This window comes from Choloepus didactylus, chromosome 18 (assembly GCF_015220235.1).
Source record: "Choloepus didactylus isolate mChoDid1 chromosome 18, mChoDid1.pri, whole genome shotgun sequence".
Taxonomy (NCBI): Eukaryota; Metazoa; Chordata; class Mammalia; order Pilosa; family Megalonychidae; genus Choloepus; species Choloepus didactylus.
The window spans coordinates 19,842,644-19,856,575 of record NC_051324.1 but is presented as its reverse complement, the minus strand read 5'-3'; the positions used below and the strand labels follow the sequence as shown (position 1 = coordinate 19,856,575).

The window sequence follows — 13,932 nt, the reverse complement described above, 5'->3', positions numbered from 1 at the left end:
TACCTTTCTGCTAACTTGTTCCTACCATGTCCCCAAAATTAACAAACCATAGTCATTCCTGAGCATTCTCAGAACTTAAGTTTACCTACAATAACTTATCTGTTATTATTATATTATTTTTCTCCCTTCACTATTTGCTGTCTATTGCTAGGTCCCCTACATTCTACAATATAAACCATTTATTTTACATTTTTTCAGTGTTCACATTTGTGGTAACATACAAATATTTCTCTTTTTGTGCCTGACTTATTTCGCTCAGCATTATGTCTTCAAGATTCATCCATGTTGTCATATGTTTCACAACATTGTTCCTTCTTGCTGCTGCATAGTATTCCATCTTGTGTATAGACCACATTTTGTTTATCCATTCATCTGCTGAAGGGCATTTGGGTTGTTTCCATCTCTTGGCAATTGTGAATATTGCTGCTCTGAATATTGGCATGCGGATATCTGTTCATGTCACTGTTTTCAGATCTTCTGGGTATATACCGAGAAGTGCAATTGCTGGATCAACAGGTAACTATCTAGTTTTCTAAGGAACTGTCAGACTGTCTTCCAGAGTGGCTGAACCATTACACAGTCCCACCAACAATGAATAAGAGTTCCAATTTTTCCACATCCTCTCCAGCATTTGTAGTTTCCTGTTTGTTTAATGGCAGTCCATCTAATTGGTGTGAGATGATATCTCATTCTGGTCTTAATTTGCATCTCCCTAATAGCTAGTGAAGCTGAACATTTTTCATGGGTTAAGAAACCCATTCATATCTCCTCTTCAGAGAGCTGTCTTTTCATATCTTTTGCCCATTTTATAATTGGGCTGTGTGTACTATTGTCATTGAGTTCTAGGATTGCTTTATATATGCAAGATTTCAGTCTCATGTCAGATACATGGCTTCCAAATAATTTTTTCCAATTCCGTTGGCTGCCTTTTCATCTTTTTGACAAACTTCATTGAGATACAGAAGCTTTTAAAATTTTAAGGAGTTCCTATTTATCTAATTTTTCTTTTGTTGCTTGTTTTTTGGGTGTAAGGTCTAGGAAGTGACCTCCTAATACAATGCCTTGAAGATGTTTTCCTACATTATCTTCTAGGAGTTTTATGGTGCTGTCTCTTATGTTGAGGTCTTTAATCCATTTTGAGTTAATTTTTGTGTAGGGTGTGAGGTAGGGGTCCTCTTTCATTCTTTTGGATATGGATATCCAGCTCTCCCAGCCCCATTTGCTGAAAAGACTGTTATGTCCAAGTGCAGTGGTTTTGGGTGTCCTATCAAAGATAAGTCACCATAGATCTGGGGGTCTAAGTCTGAATTCTCAATTTGATTCCATTGATCAATATGTCTACCTTTGTGCCAGTACCATGCTGTTTTGACCACTGTGGCTTTATAGCAAGGTTCAAAGTCAGGGAGTGTAAATCCTCCCATTTTGTTTTTCTTTTTTAGAATGTTTTTAGCAATTTGAGGCATCTTTCCCTTCCAAATAAATTTGATAACTAGCTTTTCCAAGTCTGCAAAGTAGATTGTTGGAATTGTGATGGGATTGCATTGAATCTGTAGATGACTTTCGGTAGAATTGACTGACATCTTAATGACATTTAGCCTTCCTATACATGAACAAGGAATATTTTCCCCTTTTTATAGGTCCCTTTCTATTTCTTATAGTAAAGTTATGTAGTTTTCAATGTATAGGTCTTTTACATCTTTGGTTAAGTTTATTCCTAGGTACTTGATTTTTTTAGTTGCTATTGAGAATGGTATCTTTTCCTTGAGTGTCTCTTCAGTTTGGTCATTTCTAGTGTATAGGAACTTTACTGACTTATGTGCATTAATCTTGCATCCCGCTATTTTGCTAAATTTGTTTATTAGCTCAAGTAGTTGTGTTGTTGATTTCTCAGGGTTTTCCAGATATAAGATCATATCATCTGCAAATAATGACAGTTTTACTTCTTCCTTTCCAATTTGGATGCATTTTATTTCTTTTTCTTGCTGGATTGCTCTGGCTAGCACTTCTAGCATGATGTTGAATAACAGTGGTGACAGTGGGCATCCTTTTCTCTTTCCTGATCTTAGAGGGGAGGCTTTCAGTCTCTTGCTATTGAGTACTATGCTGGCTGTGGGTTTTTCATATATGCTCTTTATCATTTTGAGGAAGTTTCTTTCAATTCCTACCTTTTGAAGTGTTTTTATCAAAAAAGGATGCTGGATTTTGTTGAATGCTTTTTCAGCATCTATTGAGATGATCATTTGATTTTTCCCTTTTGATTTGTTAATGTGTTGAGTTACATTGATTGTTTATCTTATGCCAAACCATTCTTGCATGCCTGGAATGAACCCCACTTGGTCATGGTGTATGATTTTTTTAAATATGTCTTTGGATTCAATTTGCAAGTATTTTGATGAGAATTTTTTCATCTAGATTCATGAGGGAGATTGGCCTGTAGTCTTCCTTTCTTGTAGCATTTTTACCCGGTTTTGTTATTAGAGTGATGTTAGCTTCATAAAATCATTTAGGTAGTGTTCCATTTTCTTCAATGTTTTGATAGAGTTTAAGTAAGACTGGTGTCAGTTCTTTTTGGAATGTTTGGTAGAATTCCCCTGTGAAGCCCTCTGGCCCTGGGCATTTAATTTTGGGAAGCTTTTTGATGACTGATTGGATCTCTTTGCTTGTGATTGGTTTGTTGAGATCTGTTTCTTCTCTGGTCAGTTTAGGTTGTTCATGTGCTTCCAGGAAATTGTCTATTTCCTCTACATAATCTAGTTTGTTGTCATACAGTTGTTCATAGTATCCTCTTACAAGTTTTTAAATTTCTTTGGGATCCACAGTAATGTTGCCTCTCTCATTCATTATATTGTTTATTTGGGTCTTCTCTCTTTTGATTTTTTCAGTCTAGCTAGGGGCTTGTCAATCTTGTTGATCTCCTCAAAGAACAAACTTTTGGTGTTATTTATTCTATTGTTTTTTTGTTCTCTATGTCACTTATTTCTGCTTGAATCCTTGTTATTTCTTTTCTTCTACTTGGTTTAGGATTAGTTTGCTGTTCATATTCTAGTTCCTTCAGTTGCTCCATTAGTTCTTTGATTTTAGCTCTGTCTTCCTTTTTAATGTGTGCATGTAGAGCTATAAATTTCCACCTCAGTACTGCCTTTGCTGCATCCCATAAGTTTTGATATGTTGTGATCTCATTTTCATTTGTCTCTCTATATTTAGCAATTTCTCTTGCTATTTCTTCTTTAACCCACTGATTGTTTAGGAGTGTGTTGTTTAACCTCCAGATATTTGTGAATTTTTTAAGTCTCTGATGGTTATTGACTTCTAATTGTATTCCATTGTGATCTGAGAATGTGCTTTGAATAATTTCAATTTTTTAAAATTTATTGAGGCTTGTTTTATGGCCCAGCATATGATGTATCCTGGACAAAGTTCCATGAGCACTAGAGAAGAATGTGTATCCTGGTAATTTGGGATGTAATGTTCTATATATGTCTCAATTCAAATTCATTTATCAGATTGTTTATGTTTTCAATTTCCTTATTGTTCCTCTGTCTGTCTGATATATCTATAAGAGAGAGTAATGTATTGAAGTCTCCCACAATCATTGCTTCCTTTAGTTTTGCCAATGTTTTTCTCACATATTTAGGGGCACCTTGATTGGGTGCATAAAAATTTTGTGATTGTTATTTCTTCTTGTTGAAGTGCCCCTTTTATCAGTATGTAGTGACCTTCTTTGTCTCTCATAACATCCTTGCATTTAAAGTCTATTTTATCTGATATTGATATTGCTACTCCTGCTTTCTTCTGGCTGTAGCTTTGATGAAATGTTTTTTTTCCGTCCTTTCACTTTCAATTGCTTTGTGTTCTTGTGTCTAAGATGAGTCTCTTGTAAGCAACATATTGATGATTCATATTTTTAAATCCATTCTGCCAATCTATATCTTTTAACTGGGGAGTTTAATCCATTCACATTCAATGTCATTACCATGAAGACATTTTTTGATTCAGCCATCCTATCCTTTGGTTATGTTTGTCAGTGGTATTATTTCCCTCTCTTTCTTAATTTCCTGTAATGTACTCTTACTGTCTCTTTAGTTCTGATCCCTTCTCCATACCTCTCTCTCCTTTCTTTGTTTCTCTGGCAGTAGGGCTCCCTTTACTATCTCAAGTAGGGCAGGTGTCTTTTTAGCAAATTCTCTCAGCATTTGTTTGTCTGTGATTTTCAGCTCTCCCTCAAATTTGAAGGAGAGCTTTGCTGGATCAAGAACTCTTGGTTGGCAATTTTTCTCTCTCAAAATTTTAAATATGTCATGCCACTGCTTTCTTGACTCCTTGGGTGCTGCTGAATAGTCACTGCTTAATTTTATGCTGTTTCCCTTGTATGTGGTGAATTGCTTCTCTCTTGCTGCTTTCAGAACTTGCTCTTTCTCTTCAGCATTTGACAATCTGAGCAGAATATGTGTCAGAGTGAGTTTATTTGGATTTATTCTGTTTGAAGTTCATTGTGCTCTATGATTTGTGTATTTATGTTGTTTAGAAGGTTTGGGAAAATTTCCCCAACAATTTCTTTGAATAATCTTCCTAGACCTTTACCCTTCTCTTCCCCTTCTGGAACACCAATGATTCTTATATTTGTGCACTTTATGTTGTCCCTATCATATCTCTGAAATCGATTTTGATTTTTTGATTTTTTTCTCCATTCTTTCTTTTGTACTTTCACTTTCCATTCTGCCCTCTTCCAGCTCACTGATTCTTTACTCAGCTTCCTCTAATCTAGGACTGTGTGTATTCAGAATCTTTTAAATTTGACTAACAGTTTCTTTTATTTCCATAAGATCATTTATTTTTTAATTTATTCTTGCAAATTCTTCTTTATGTCCTTCTAGGGCCTTCTTCATGTCCTTTATATCCTGTGTCATTATCTCATTGTTTGCAATTAGTTCTTTGATTAATTGCTCCAAGTACTGTGTCTCTTCTGATTTTTTCATTTGGGTGTTTGGATTGGGTTATCCTATCTTCTGGTTTCTTCATATGCTTTAAAATTTTCTGTTTTTGGCCTCTTGATATATGCTTATCTCAATAGGATTCTTTTAGGATATGCAGGCTTATTTGAACAATTATCTATAATTTGTCAGAACTACAGTTTGGTGGAGTGCACTTTTTCTGAATTACCAGTAGACGGCACCCCTGAGCCACCTATTACCCTCAAGCCAGTTCTCCCCAACTTTGTCTATGTGGTGAGTGGCTCCAGATCTTGTGGGGGTCCAATCAGTGCAGCAAATTTCCTAGTGTATTTGGTGCTGCCAGCCCTGTATGTGGGGGGGTGTTTCTTAGTGGTTAGGGAGGGAGGGTGCTTTTAAGATCAAATTTCCCTGGCTTTCCTGGAGACTGAAAGCTGTTGCAGGAGTCTAAACCTTTGGCTTAGTCTCCCCACAGTCTTTCTCTGCCACAGATCCAGAAGTCTCTGGTATTAGTCTAGGGCCCCTGGGACTTCCGTGTGGGTCATGCCTCCAAGTCATACTATATCTCCAAGTACCTCCACAGAGGGAAGGCTGCACAACATCACAGGCGAGTGCAGTTCCCAAGGGAAGCTCTGGACTGCTGTGCTGCAGGGGCATTCCCCGCCTGCTTAGAAGATGGTTGTATGGGGCATGGTTATTTCCCCCTTTCATGGACCTCTGCTTAGCTCCTGGACAATTAGCTGTGAGTGTGTGAAAGGCTATTGTCCATGCCAAATACTGAGGTGGGTGCCCAGGGCATGGAAGGTACTCTCCACCTTGCTCAACTGTGTGGCTCTTGCTGCCAGATCTGCAGCCACTTTTGGGGTCTTTAAACTAATCTATCTCCAAATGCCAACCCATGGTTTCTCCTGACCACAGCTTGGCTGCCAGTTCCCCAGCAGCCTCACTCACTCATTTCTGAGTGCAGACTCTCAGTTTCACCAAGTGCACAGACCCTGTGGAGTTAGCAGACCTTGTTCAGCTGGTGTAATGCTGAAACTGGTGTTCTGGAGCATTTTCTGTCTTTTATCTAGTGTTTTTCATCGAGACGTTTTTTGCCCTATCTCTCCTAATCTGCTGTCTTTTCCCTCTGCCCCTTGATTCTTGAAGATGATTCAGTTCACTGATTCTTTATTCTGCCAGCTCCAATCTGCCCTTGAAACCCTCCTGGGCATTTTCCATTTCAGTTATTGTGTTCTTTGACCCCAGTAGTTCTTTTTTGTTCCTTTTTAAAATTTCTATCTCTTTACCTGCGCTTTCATATTGTTCAGTCATTGTTTTCCTGAAATCCTGTAATTCTTTCTCTGTACTTTCCTTCACCTCCTTAAGCATTGTTAAGATCATTTTTTAAGGCTTTGTTTGATATGTACACATTCTCATTTTCTTCACTGGTGTCTTCTGTATTTTTATCCTCTACCTTTGGATGGACCATCATTTCCTGTCTGTCTTGTATTCCTTTGTTACTATCATACATTTTAATATTTTAGAATGTTGACTCTGAGATTTACTCCCTGGGATGTCTATTTCTTGGTTTTGTAACCAGCTAGTGATAAGACAGAGATTTTCTTGAGCTTCAGCCCTCCTATCTGGAAGGTCTGCTCAAGATGAATGTACTATGAAAGTTTTCCCTGTCCTGTTGGGTCTCTGTCTGGTCCTGGGCTTTTGCTTGTTAGTTATTTTGGAGTTCCCCTGTTTACAGGAGTTGGTTGCCCCTCTGTTTCCCAGGGAACAAACCTCCCTCTCCCAGGTTTCTGCAGCTAGCAGGGCTTTATCCCAGACTACACTCCTCTATAGGTTTTTTTTTTTCCTCCTCTATAGTTTTTTTTAACATTCCTTTCATTGTCTCCAGCTGCTTCTGCCTAGAGGGCAAATTCTGGGAGGAGGGTCACCCAGGGGAGGCCTTTCCCAAGTCAGTCTTTCCCAGCCAAGGCAGGGCCAGGGATCTCCGAAGGGGCAGAGACCAGCTCCAAAGTGCCCTTGGGAGGGGATTAGATAGAGTGCCAAGAAGTTCTCTGATGGCTCCCCAAAGTTGTGCTTTCCTGGCCTGCTCAGCAAATGCAGTCCTTCAGCTAACTTTCCCCCACAGCTCTGAGGAAGCACAAGGTCTTTAAATCTCCACTGCCTCTCCCCATCCAGTGATCGTTGAAACAATAGCTGCTCTTGGAGCTGGAACCCAGCTATCCAAATTCACTAATCAAAAGCCTTGATCAGTGATTGGCTGTGCACACCCCTGTTCTTGGGGAAGAGGATTTTTATGTCCCTTTCTGTCACCAACCACTAGCCATTGACTGGACCCAATGGTGGCCTGCTATGAGAGTGGGGTATGGGTGCTGGTAGCTGCCGTGTGGAAAGAGCAATTTACAATTCTTAACTGTAAATTTACCACCCTCTTCCTTCTGCTTTTCCATGGATGCTGTACAGTGTTCTGCTGGCCTCTGGAGTTTCAAAATAGTTGTTTCAGATGATTCCTGCCTGTTTAATAGCTGTTTTGGTGAGAGGACTGAGTCCTGGAGCTCCCTACTTCACTGACTGTTCTAGTTTGCTAATGCTGCAGAATGCAAAACACCAGAGATGGATTGGCTTTTATAAAAAGGGGGTTTATTTGGCTACACAGTTACAGTCTTAAGGCCATAAAGTGTCCAAGGTAACACATCAGTAATTGGGTACCTTCACTGGAGGATGGCCAATGGCGTCCGGAAAACCTCTGTTAGCTGGGAAGGCACATGGCTGGCATCTGCTCCAAAGTTCTGGTTTCAAAATGGCTTTCTTCCAGGACGTTCCTCTCTAGCAAGCTTGCTCCTATTCAAAACATCACTAACATCTGCACTGAGTTCCTTCTGTTATGTCAGCTCATTTATATGGCTCCACTGATCAACTTAAACCCACCCTGGATGGGTGGAGCAACACCTCCATGGAAATTATCCAATCAGAGTCATCACCCACAGCTGGGTGGGGTGCATTCCATAGAAGCACTGAAAGAATTCCAATCTGATCAACCCTGATAACGTCTGCCCATACAAGATTACATCAAAGATAAATGGCATTTGGGGGACATAATACATTCAAACTGGCACATTCCACCCCGTGAACCCCAAAATGACATTATCTTTCTGTATACAAAATACATTTCATCCCACAACAATATCACAGAAACTTATATCATTTCAGTAACAAAAGTTAAGTACATGATCCCATCAAAATCAATTACAGACGTGGTAGGTCCTAAGGCATAATTCTCCTTTAGCTTTGGATCTGTGAACTTAGAACAAGTTATATGCTTCCAATATACAAAGGAGGGACATTCATAGGATAAACATTCCCATTGCCATAAGGAGAAACAGTAAGGAAAACAGGGTTAACAGGACCAAAACAGTCCCTCAAACCTGCAGGACAAACTCCATTAGATTTCAAAGTCTGAGAGTCATTTACAGAACAACGTTGCATCCTTGAGGCTTGAGAAAGAGGGAGTCTAAATCTTCCTAAGGGCCTTTTCAGCAGCCCTTTCCTCTCCATATGCTTAGGTGAGTGCTCCAACATATCCACACATTGGGGAGACCACCTTCTCGGCCCCACCCTCCTCAAACATCGGGGCAGCTCCTGGATTCCCTTCCATCTCTGGGGCACACGCTCAACCCCTTCAGAACAGTGGGTTGGCAGCCAGGCTCTCCCCAGTTCCCTGGGAACGTGCTCCACCCTCTTTGGGGCTTGGGGTGGCAAGACATTTCCTGAGCATCAAGGCAGAAGGCCTGCCCTCGTCCTCCAGGGCAAACTCACCCTTTCCATGCATGTAGGCTGCTCCACTCTCTCAGCCTAAGACCTCTTGACTCCAGACCTCAACCTCCATGGCTCTGTCTTTGAAGAAATTTTTCCTTCAGTTTGTTCCTTGTCTGTCTTCTCCAGTCCAGACTGGCAATGGCTGTGTCTGTAAAGATCTCGCAAAAACTGTTGGCTTTGCATGAAGCATGCAGGGGTCAAACCCATCAGATGATAGGAGTTTCCACAAATCCTTTCTTGATAACTCCCATCTCCAGTCTTGGCTTGTACTGAAATGGTGGCTGGGTTCCTTGTTCAGTTAAATCCTCATGTTGGGCTGTAGCTTCTGGGGATCAACCCCCTGGAAGCCTGTACTTTTCCAAGCCATCAGCTTCTGGTTTCTTTGAACCCAAGAGTTCAATTCTAAGTTTATCTCTCTCTGCTCTCATTTTACTATAAGCTGCAAGGAGAAGCCAGGGTACATCCTCCACACGTAGTCTGGAGATCTCCTCAGCTAAGTATTCCAGGTTGTCACTTTCAAATTCTTCCTTCCATCTGACACCAGGACTCAATTTTGCCAAATTCTCTGCCATTTTGAAACAAGGATCACCTTTCTTCCAGTTCACAACAACACATTGATCATTTCTGTTCAAGGCCTTGTCAGAAGTATCTTTAGAGTACATATCTCCACAAACAGTCTCTTCAAAGCAGTTTAGGCCTTTTCTATCAAGCTCCTCACAATTCTTCCAGAATCTTCCTCTTATCCATTTAAAAAGCCACTCCAACATGTTTGGTATTTGCAAACTCAGCAGCAAAAGCACCCCACTTCTCTGGTACCAAAATCTATTCTAGTTTGCTAATGCTGCAGAATGCAAAACACCAGAGATGGATTGGCTTTTATAAAAAGGGGGTTTATTTGGCTACACAGTTAGTCTTAAGGCCATAAAGTGTCCAAGGTAACACATCAGTAATCGGGTACCTTCACTGGAGGATGGCCAATGGCATCTGGAAAACCTCTGTTAGCTGGGAAGGCACGTGGCTGGCATCTGCTCCAAAGTTCTGGTTTCAAAATGGCTTTCTCCCAGTTCATTCCTCTCTAGCAAGGTTGCTCCTCTTCAAAACATCACTAAAGGCTGCACTGAGTTCCTTCTGTTATGTCAGCTTATTTGTATGGCTCCACTGATCAACTTAAACCCACCCTGGATGGGTGGAACATCACCTCCATGGAAATTATCCAACCAGAGTCATCACCCACAGCTGGGTGGGGTGCATTCCATAGAAGCACTGAAAGAATTCCAATCTGATCAACCCTGATAACGTCTGCCCATACAAGATTACATCAAAGATAATGGCATTTGGGGGACATAATACATTCAAACTGGCACATTGACTTCCCAGAATCTGGTAATACTCACTGTACAACCTTTAAGATTGTCCTTGTATGTGCAGATGTTTCATCTCCAGGAGAAAGCTTCCTTCCTCTGTTCTTTCTCTGGGAATGCTAATCCATTCTGTCTTTGTGCAGAATCTTCTCCCCAGCTCCTCTGATTTGCTTCACTTCTCTCCCTTGATCAGTGCCCCCTTTTCATTACACTTCTGGGTTCTGGGATCCATCCTGCCTTACAGCAGTCCAGTTTTCCTTCCCTTTTTCCCCCATGAGGCTTTTCTGTCTCCAGTTACTTCCTTGTTACGGTATCCTGATGTTCAAAAAGGTCTGTTTTTTCATTTAGGTGGTCCAGCAATCAGAGACTGGATAGAGTGTGTGCACCTCTTGCTAACAGTTCTGCCACGGTCTCTTTTACTTCCCTCTAAGTAAGATTTCTGCTATGGCACCCATATACCCTGGTTTGTCCATCATGGTCCCAATTTCATGTAATGTGTTATATGGTCCCCATGGCAGAGCTTGTGAATTTCAACATTTCAAATTTCAAATTTTAAGTTTCAGCAACCAAATGACATCTACCAGGAAGGCAACAGAAAGGCTAATTATTTTTGAATTTTGAAAGCATATTCAAAATATTTATTGAGCATAACTGGACTATGTGCATAACTCTGGGGCAAAGATAAAGAAAAGAAAACTGAACCAATCAAAATATTTTTAAATTAATCTTTTTTGCCTTGTGATATTAGCTGAAGGCTTTGACTGTGATATTCAGTGTGATATTTTATACAATTATTAATTCAGATTAATTCAACATATAATGATTAAATATGAACTGTATGCCAGGCCCATTATTTTTTTTTTATTTTTATTTTTATTTTTATTTTTTTTTAATCATCATTTTATTGAGATATATTCACATACCACGCAGTCATACAAAACAAATTGTACTTTCGATTGTTTACAGTACCATTACATAGTTGTACATTCATCACCTAAATCAATCCCTGACACCTTCATTAGCACACACACAAAAATAACAAGAATAATAATTAGAGTGAAAAAGAGCAATTGAAGTAAAAAAGAACACTGGGTACCTTTGTCTGTTTGTTTGTTTGTTTGTTTCCTTCCCCTATTTTTCTACACATCCATCCATAAACTAGACAAAGTGGAGTTTGGTCCTTTTGGCTTTCCCAATCCCATTGTCACCCCTCATAAGCTACATTTTTATACAACTGTCTTCGAGATTCATGGGTTCTGGGTTGTAGTTTGATAGTTTCAGGTATCCACCACCAGCCACCCCAATTCTTTAGAACCTAAAAAGGGTTGTCTAAAGTGTGCGTAAGAGTGCCCACCAGAGTGATCTCTCGGCTCGTTTTGGAATCTCTCTGCCACTGAAGCTTATTTCATTTCCTTTCACATCCCCCTTTTGGTCAAGAAGATGTTCTCCGTCCCACGATGCCGGGTCTACATTCCTCCCCGGGAGTCATATTCTACGTTCAGGCCCATTATTAACTGACTGTGCTCAAGTGTTGAGTTGTTTAATCTCACTTCCCCTTCCTTGAAGGCAGGACCCTCCATACTAAACATTTCCTCACAACTCAATACCTTGAGAGAAACACACTTAATGAAGTCTGACTTACTCTTCATTTGTATACTTGCTTATTTGTTTATTTGTTTTCAGTACAATGGATTGAGCATGCACTTTAGAGTCAGAGAGAGCTGGGTGAGGAACAACTTGTACTCTGCTCCAAGATGCACTCAATTCACCATATCAAAGCATTATTCTCTTTGGAAAGATGAAATATGAACAATCACTTATATATTATTAATATTTTGAAACACATTTATAAATTTTTCATGAATAGAATCAGATCATTGGTTGTGGAGTTCCTTTAAGGGGTGTTTAATGACCTGCTGCATATACTGTGGGTATTTTCTGGAACATTATATATGTAACCTGGGATGGTCATCAAGAATCAAAGCCTTATATCCCATGGCTGTACTGGAGAAATATGGTCAAATTATTTTCAATAAAACTCTTTTTCTTTAGTTATTATTCGGTACCCAAATTTTCTATAAACTGCTTTATTTTATACTATAATTAAGGCAGAACATGGCACATATTTATTACTTAAAATGCAATAAATCTATTAATGAATATCTTCCTAGTAAGATTAAAGTGAATCATGTGATGTTTAGAGATCTAGTTTAAACAGCTATGTAGTAAGAACAAAAATATCTCCCAAGGCCAGTTCCTTTAAAGATTTTCAATGGATGGGTAATAATACAAATTGTAACTATGATCACTATCAGTTTACATTTCAGAGTCTGATTATTTTTTTTATTCATTACACTTTCCACTGGTAATTATTGGGTGCACTTTATGTGACCAGCATAGTGAAAAGTACAGAGGTGCTTTAAAAATGCTCTTGCCCTCAAAGTCTCCCAAGCATGGAAGGGTGAGTGAACATCATAGTCCAGTACAATAGATATTTGATGGGTGATTTATATCCTTCAAAGCATAGCTGTTATGATCATCTTAACCCTCTGACAGGGTGAGGGTGATATTTTTATTCCTAATATGCAGATGTGGAAGATGAGGCTGAGACTTTCCAAACTCTTCTTTGCTAGTCAGTAGCACAGCCGGGACATGAACATAATGTTCTTGTCCTGCCACTATGCCAAAGGAGCAATAATGCATACAAAGTCGTCATTTAAGTAAGGCTGCAGCCCCATCAAACTGTTTCATGATTTCTGAGTAGTAGGATTTTCCAGCTGGAAAGATCAAAGCTGGCTTCTTGAAGTGGATGACATTAGGGCTGGACTCTGAGTGCATTGGGGACTGTGGTGTCTAATGCATGCGTGACCTCACATTCCTTATGAGGACCTTCTCTTGCTGAAGAGCTTCCCCAAGGCAGCCTTCATGTCCTGGTTCCTCAGACTATAGATGAAAGGATTTAACATAGGGGTCACTGCCACATACATCACAGTTATCACTGCATCCTTCAGGCTGTGACTGGTCAGAGGGTGGAAATACATGCCCATTACCGTCCCATAATACAAAGAAACAACTGTGAGGTGTGAGCCACAGGTGGAGAAGGCTTTGAGCACACCCTTGGTGAATGGAACCCGTAAGACAGTGGCAAAGACCCGAACATAGGAGATGATGATGCATATTAATGGCACAGAGAAAACCCCAACCCCTAGGTACATCATCTTCACATTAAAGTGGATGTCAGAACAAGACAACCTGAGCAAAGTGCTAATGTCACAGTAGAAGTTGGCCACTTCCTGGCTGCCACAGAAGGACAGCCCAGCTGTGAGCAAAATGTGGGGAAGGGAATTGGCAATTCCAATAATCCAAGACCCAATAACAAGCAGGAAAGAAGACCTTGAGTTCATAATGGTTGTGTAATGAAGAGGGCAGCTGATGGCCACAGCCCGATCATACGCCATCACAGCTAAGATGTAGCTGTCAGTGTTACCCAAAGAAATCATGAAATACATTTGTGTTATGCATCCCCCAAAGGAAATGTTTCTGCTGCCCAAGAGATGGTTTGTGAGCATCTTAGGGATGGTTACAGATGAGAAAAAGATGTCAACAAGGGAGAGGTTGGCAAGGAAAAAGTACATGGGGTTATGGAGGCGAATATCAGTACGAATGGCCAAGATGATAAGCAGGTTTCCCATCAGTGTGATGGGGTAGATGAAGAGGAAGAGGATGAAGAAGAAATCTTCCTGTGCCTGCTGGCTGCTAACTCCCAGGAGGATGAAATACAGGGTAGAGGACTGGTTTTCCTTCTTCAT

At 40.1% G+C, this 13,932-nt stretch overlaps 1 protein-coding gene across 1 annotated transcript; it reads right to left on the bottom strand.

Moving 5' to 3' along the window:
- Positions 1-13,002: 13,002 nt before the first annotated feature.
- LOC119514335 (olfactory receptor 1A1-like) lies at positions 13,003-13,932 on the bottom strand. The gene has a single exon (XM_037810049.1). It carries the CDS (start codon positions 13,930-13,932, stop codon positions 13,003-13,005), a length of 930 nt encoding a protein of 309 aa, XP_037665977.1.

Bases quoted from the DNA above. Each gene is read 5' to 3' on its own strand.
- LOC119514335 (XM_037810049.1), bottom strand. From the start codon at position 13,932: ATGAAGAAGGAAAACCAGTCCTCTACCCTGTATTTCATCCTCCTGGGA.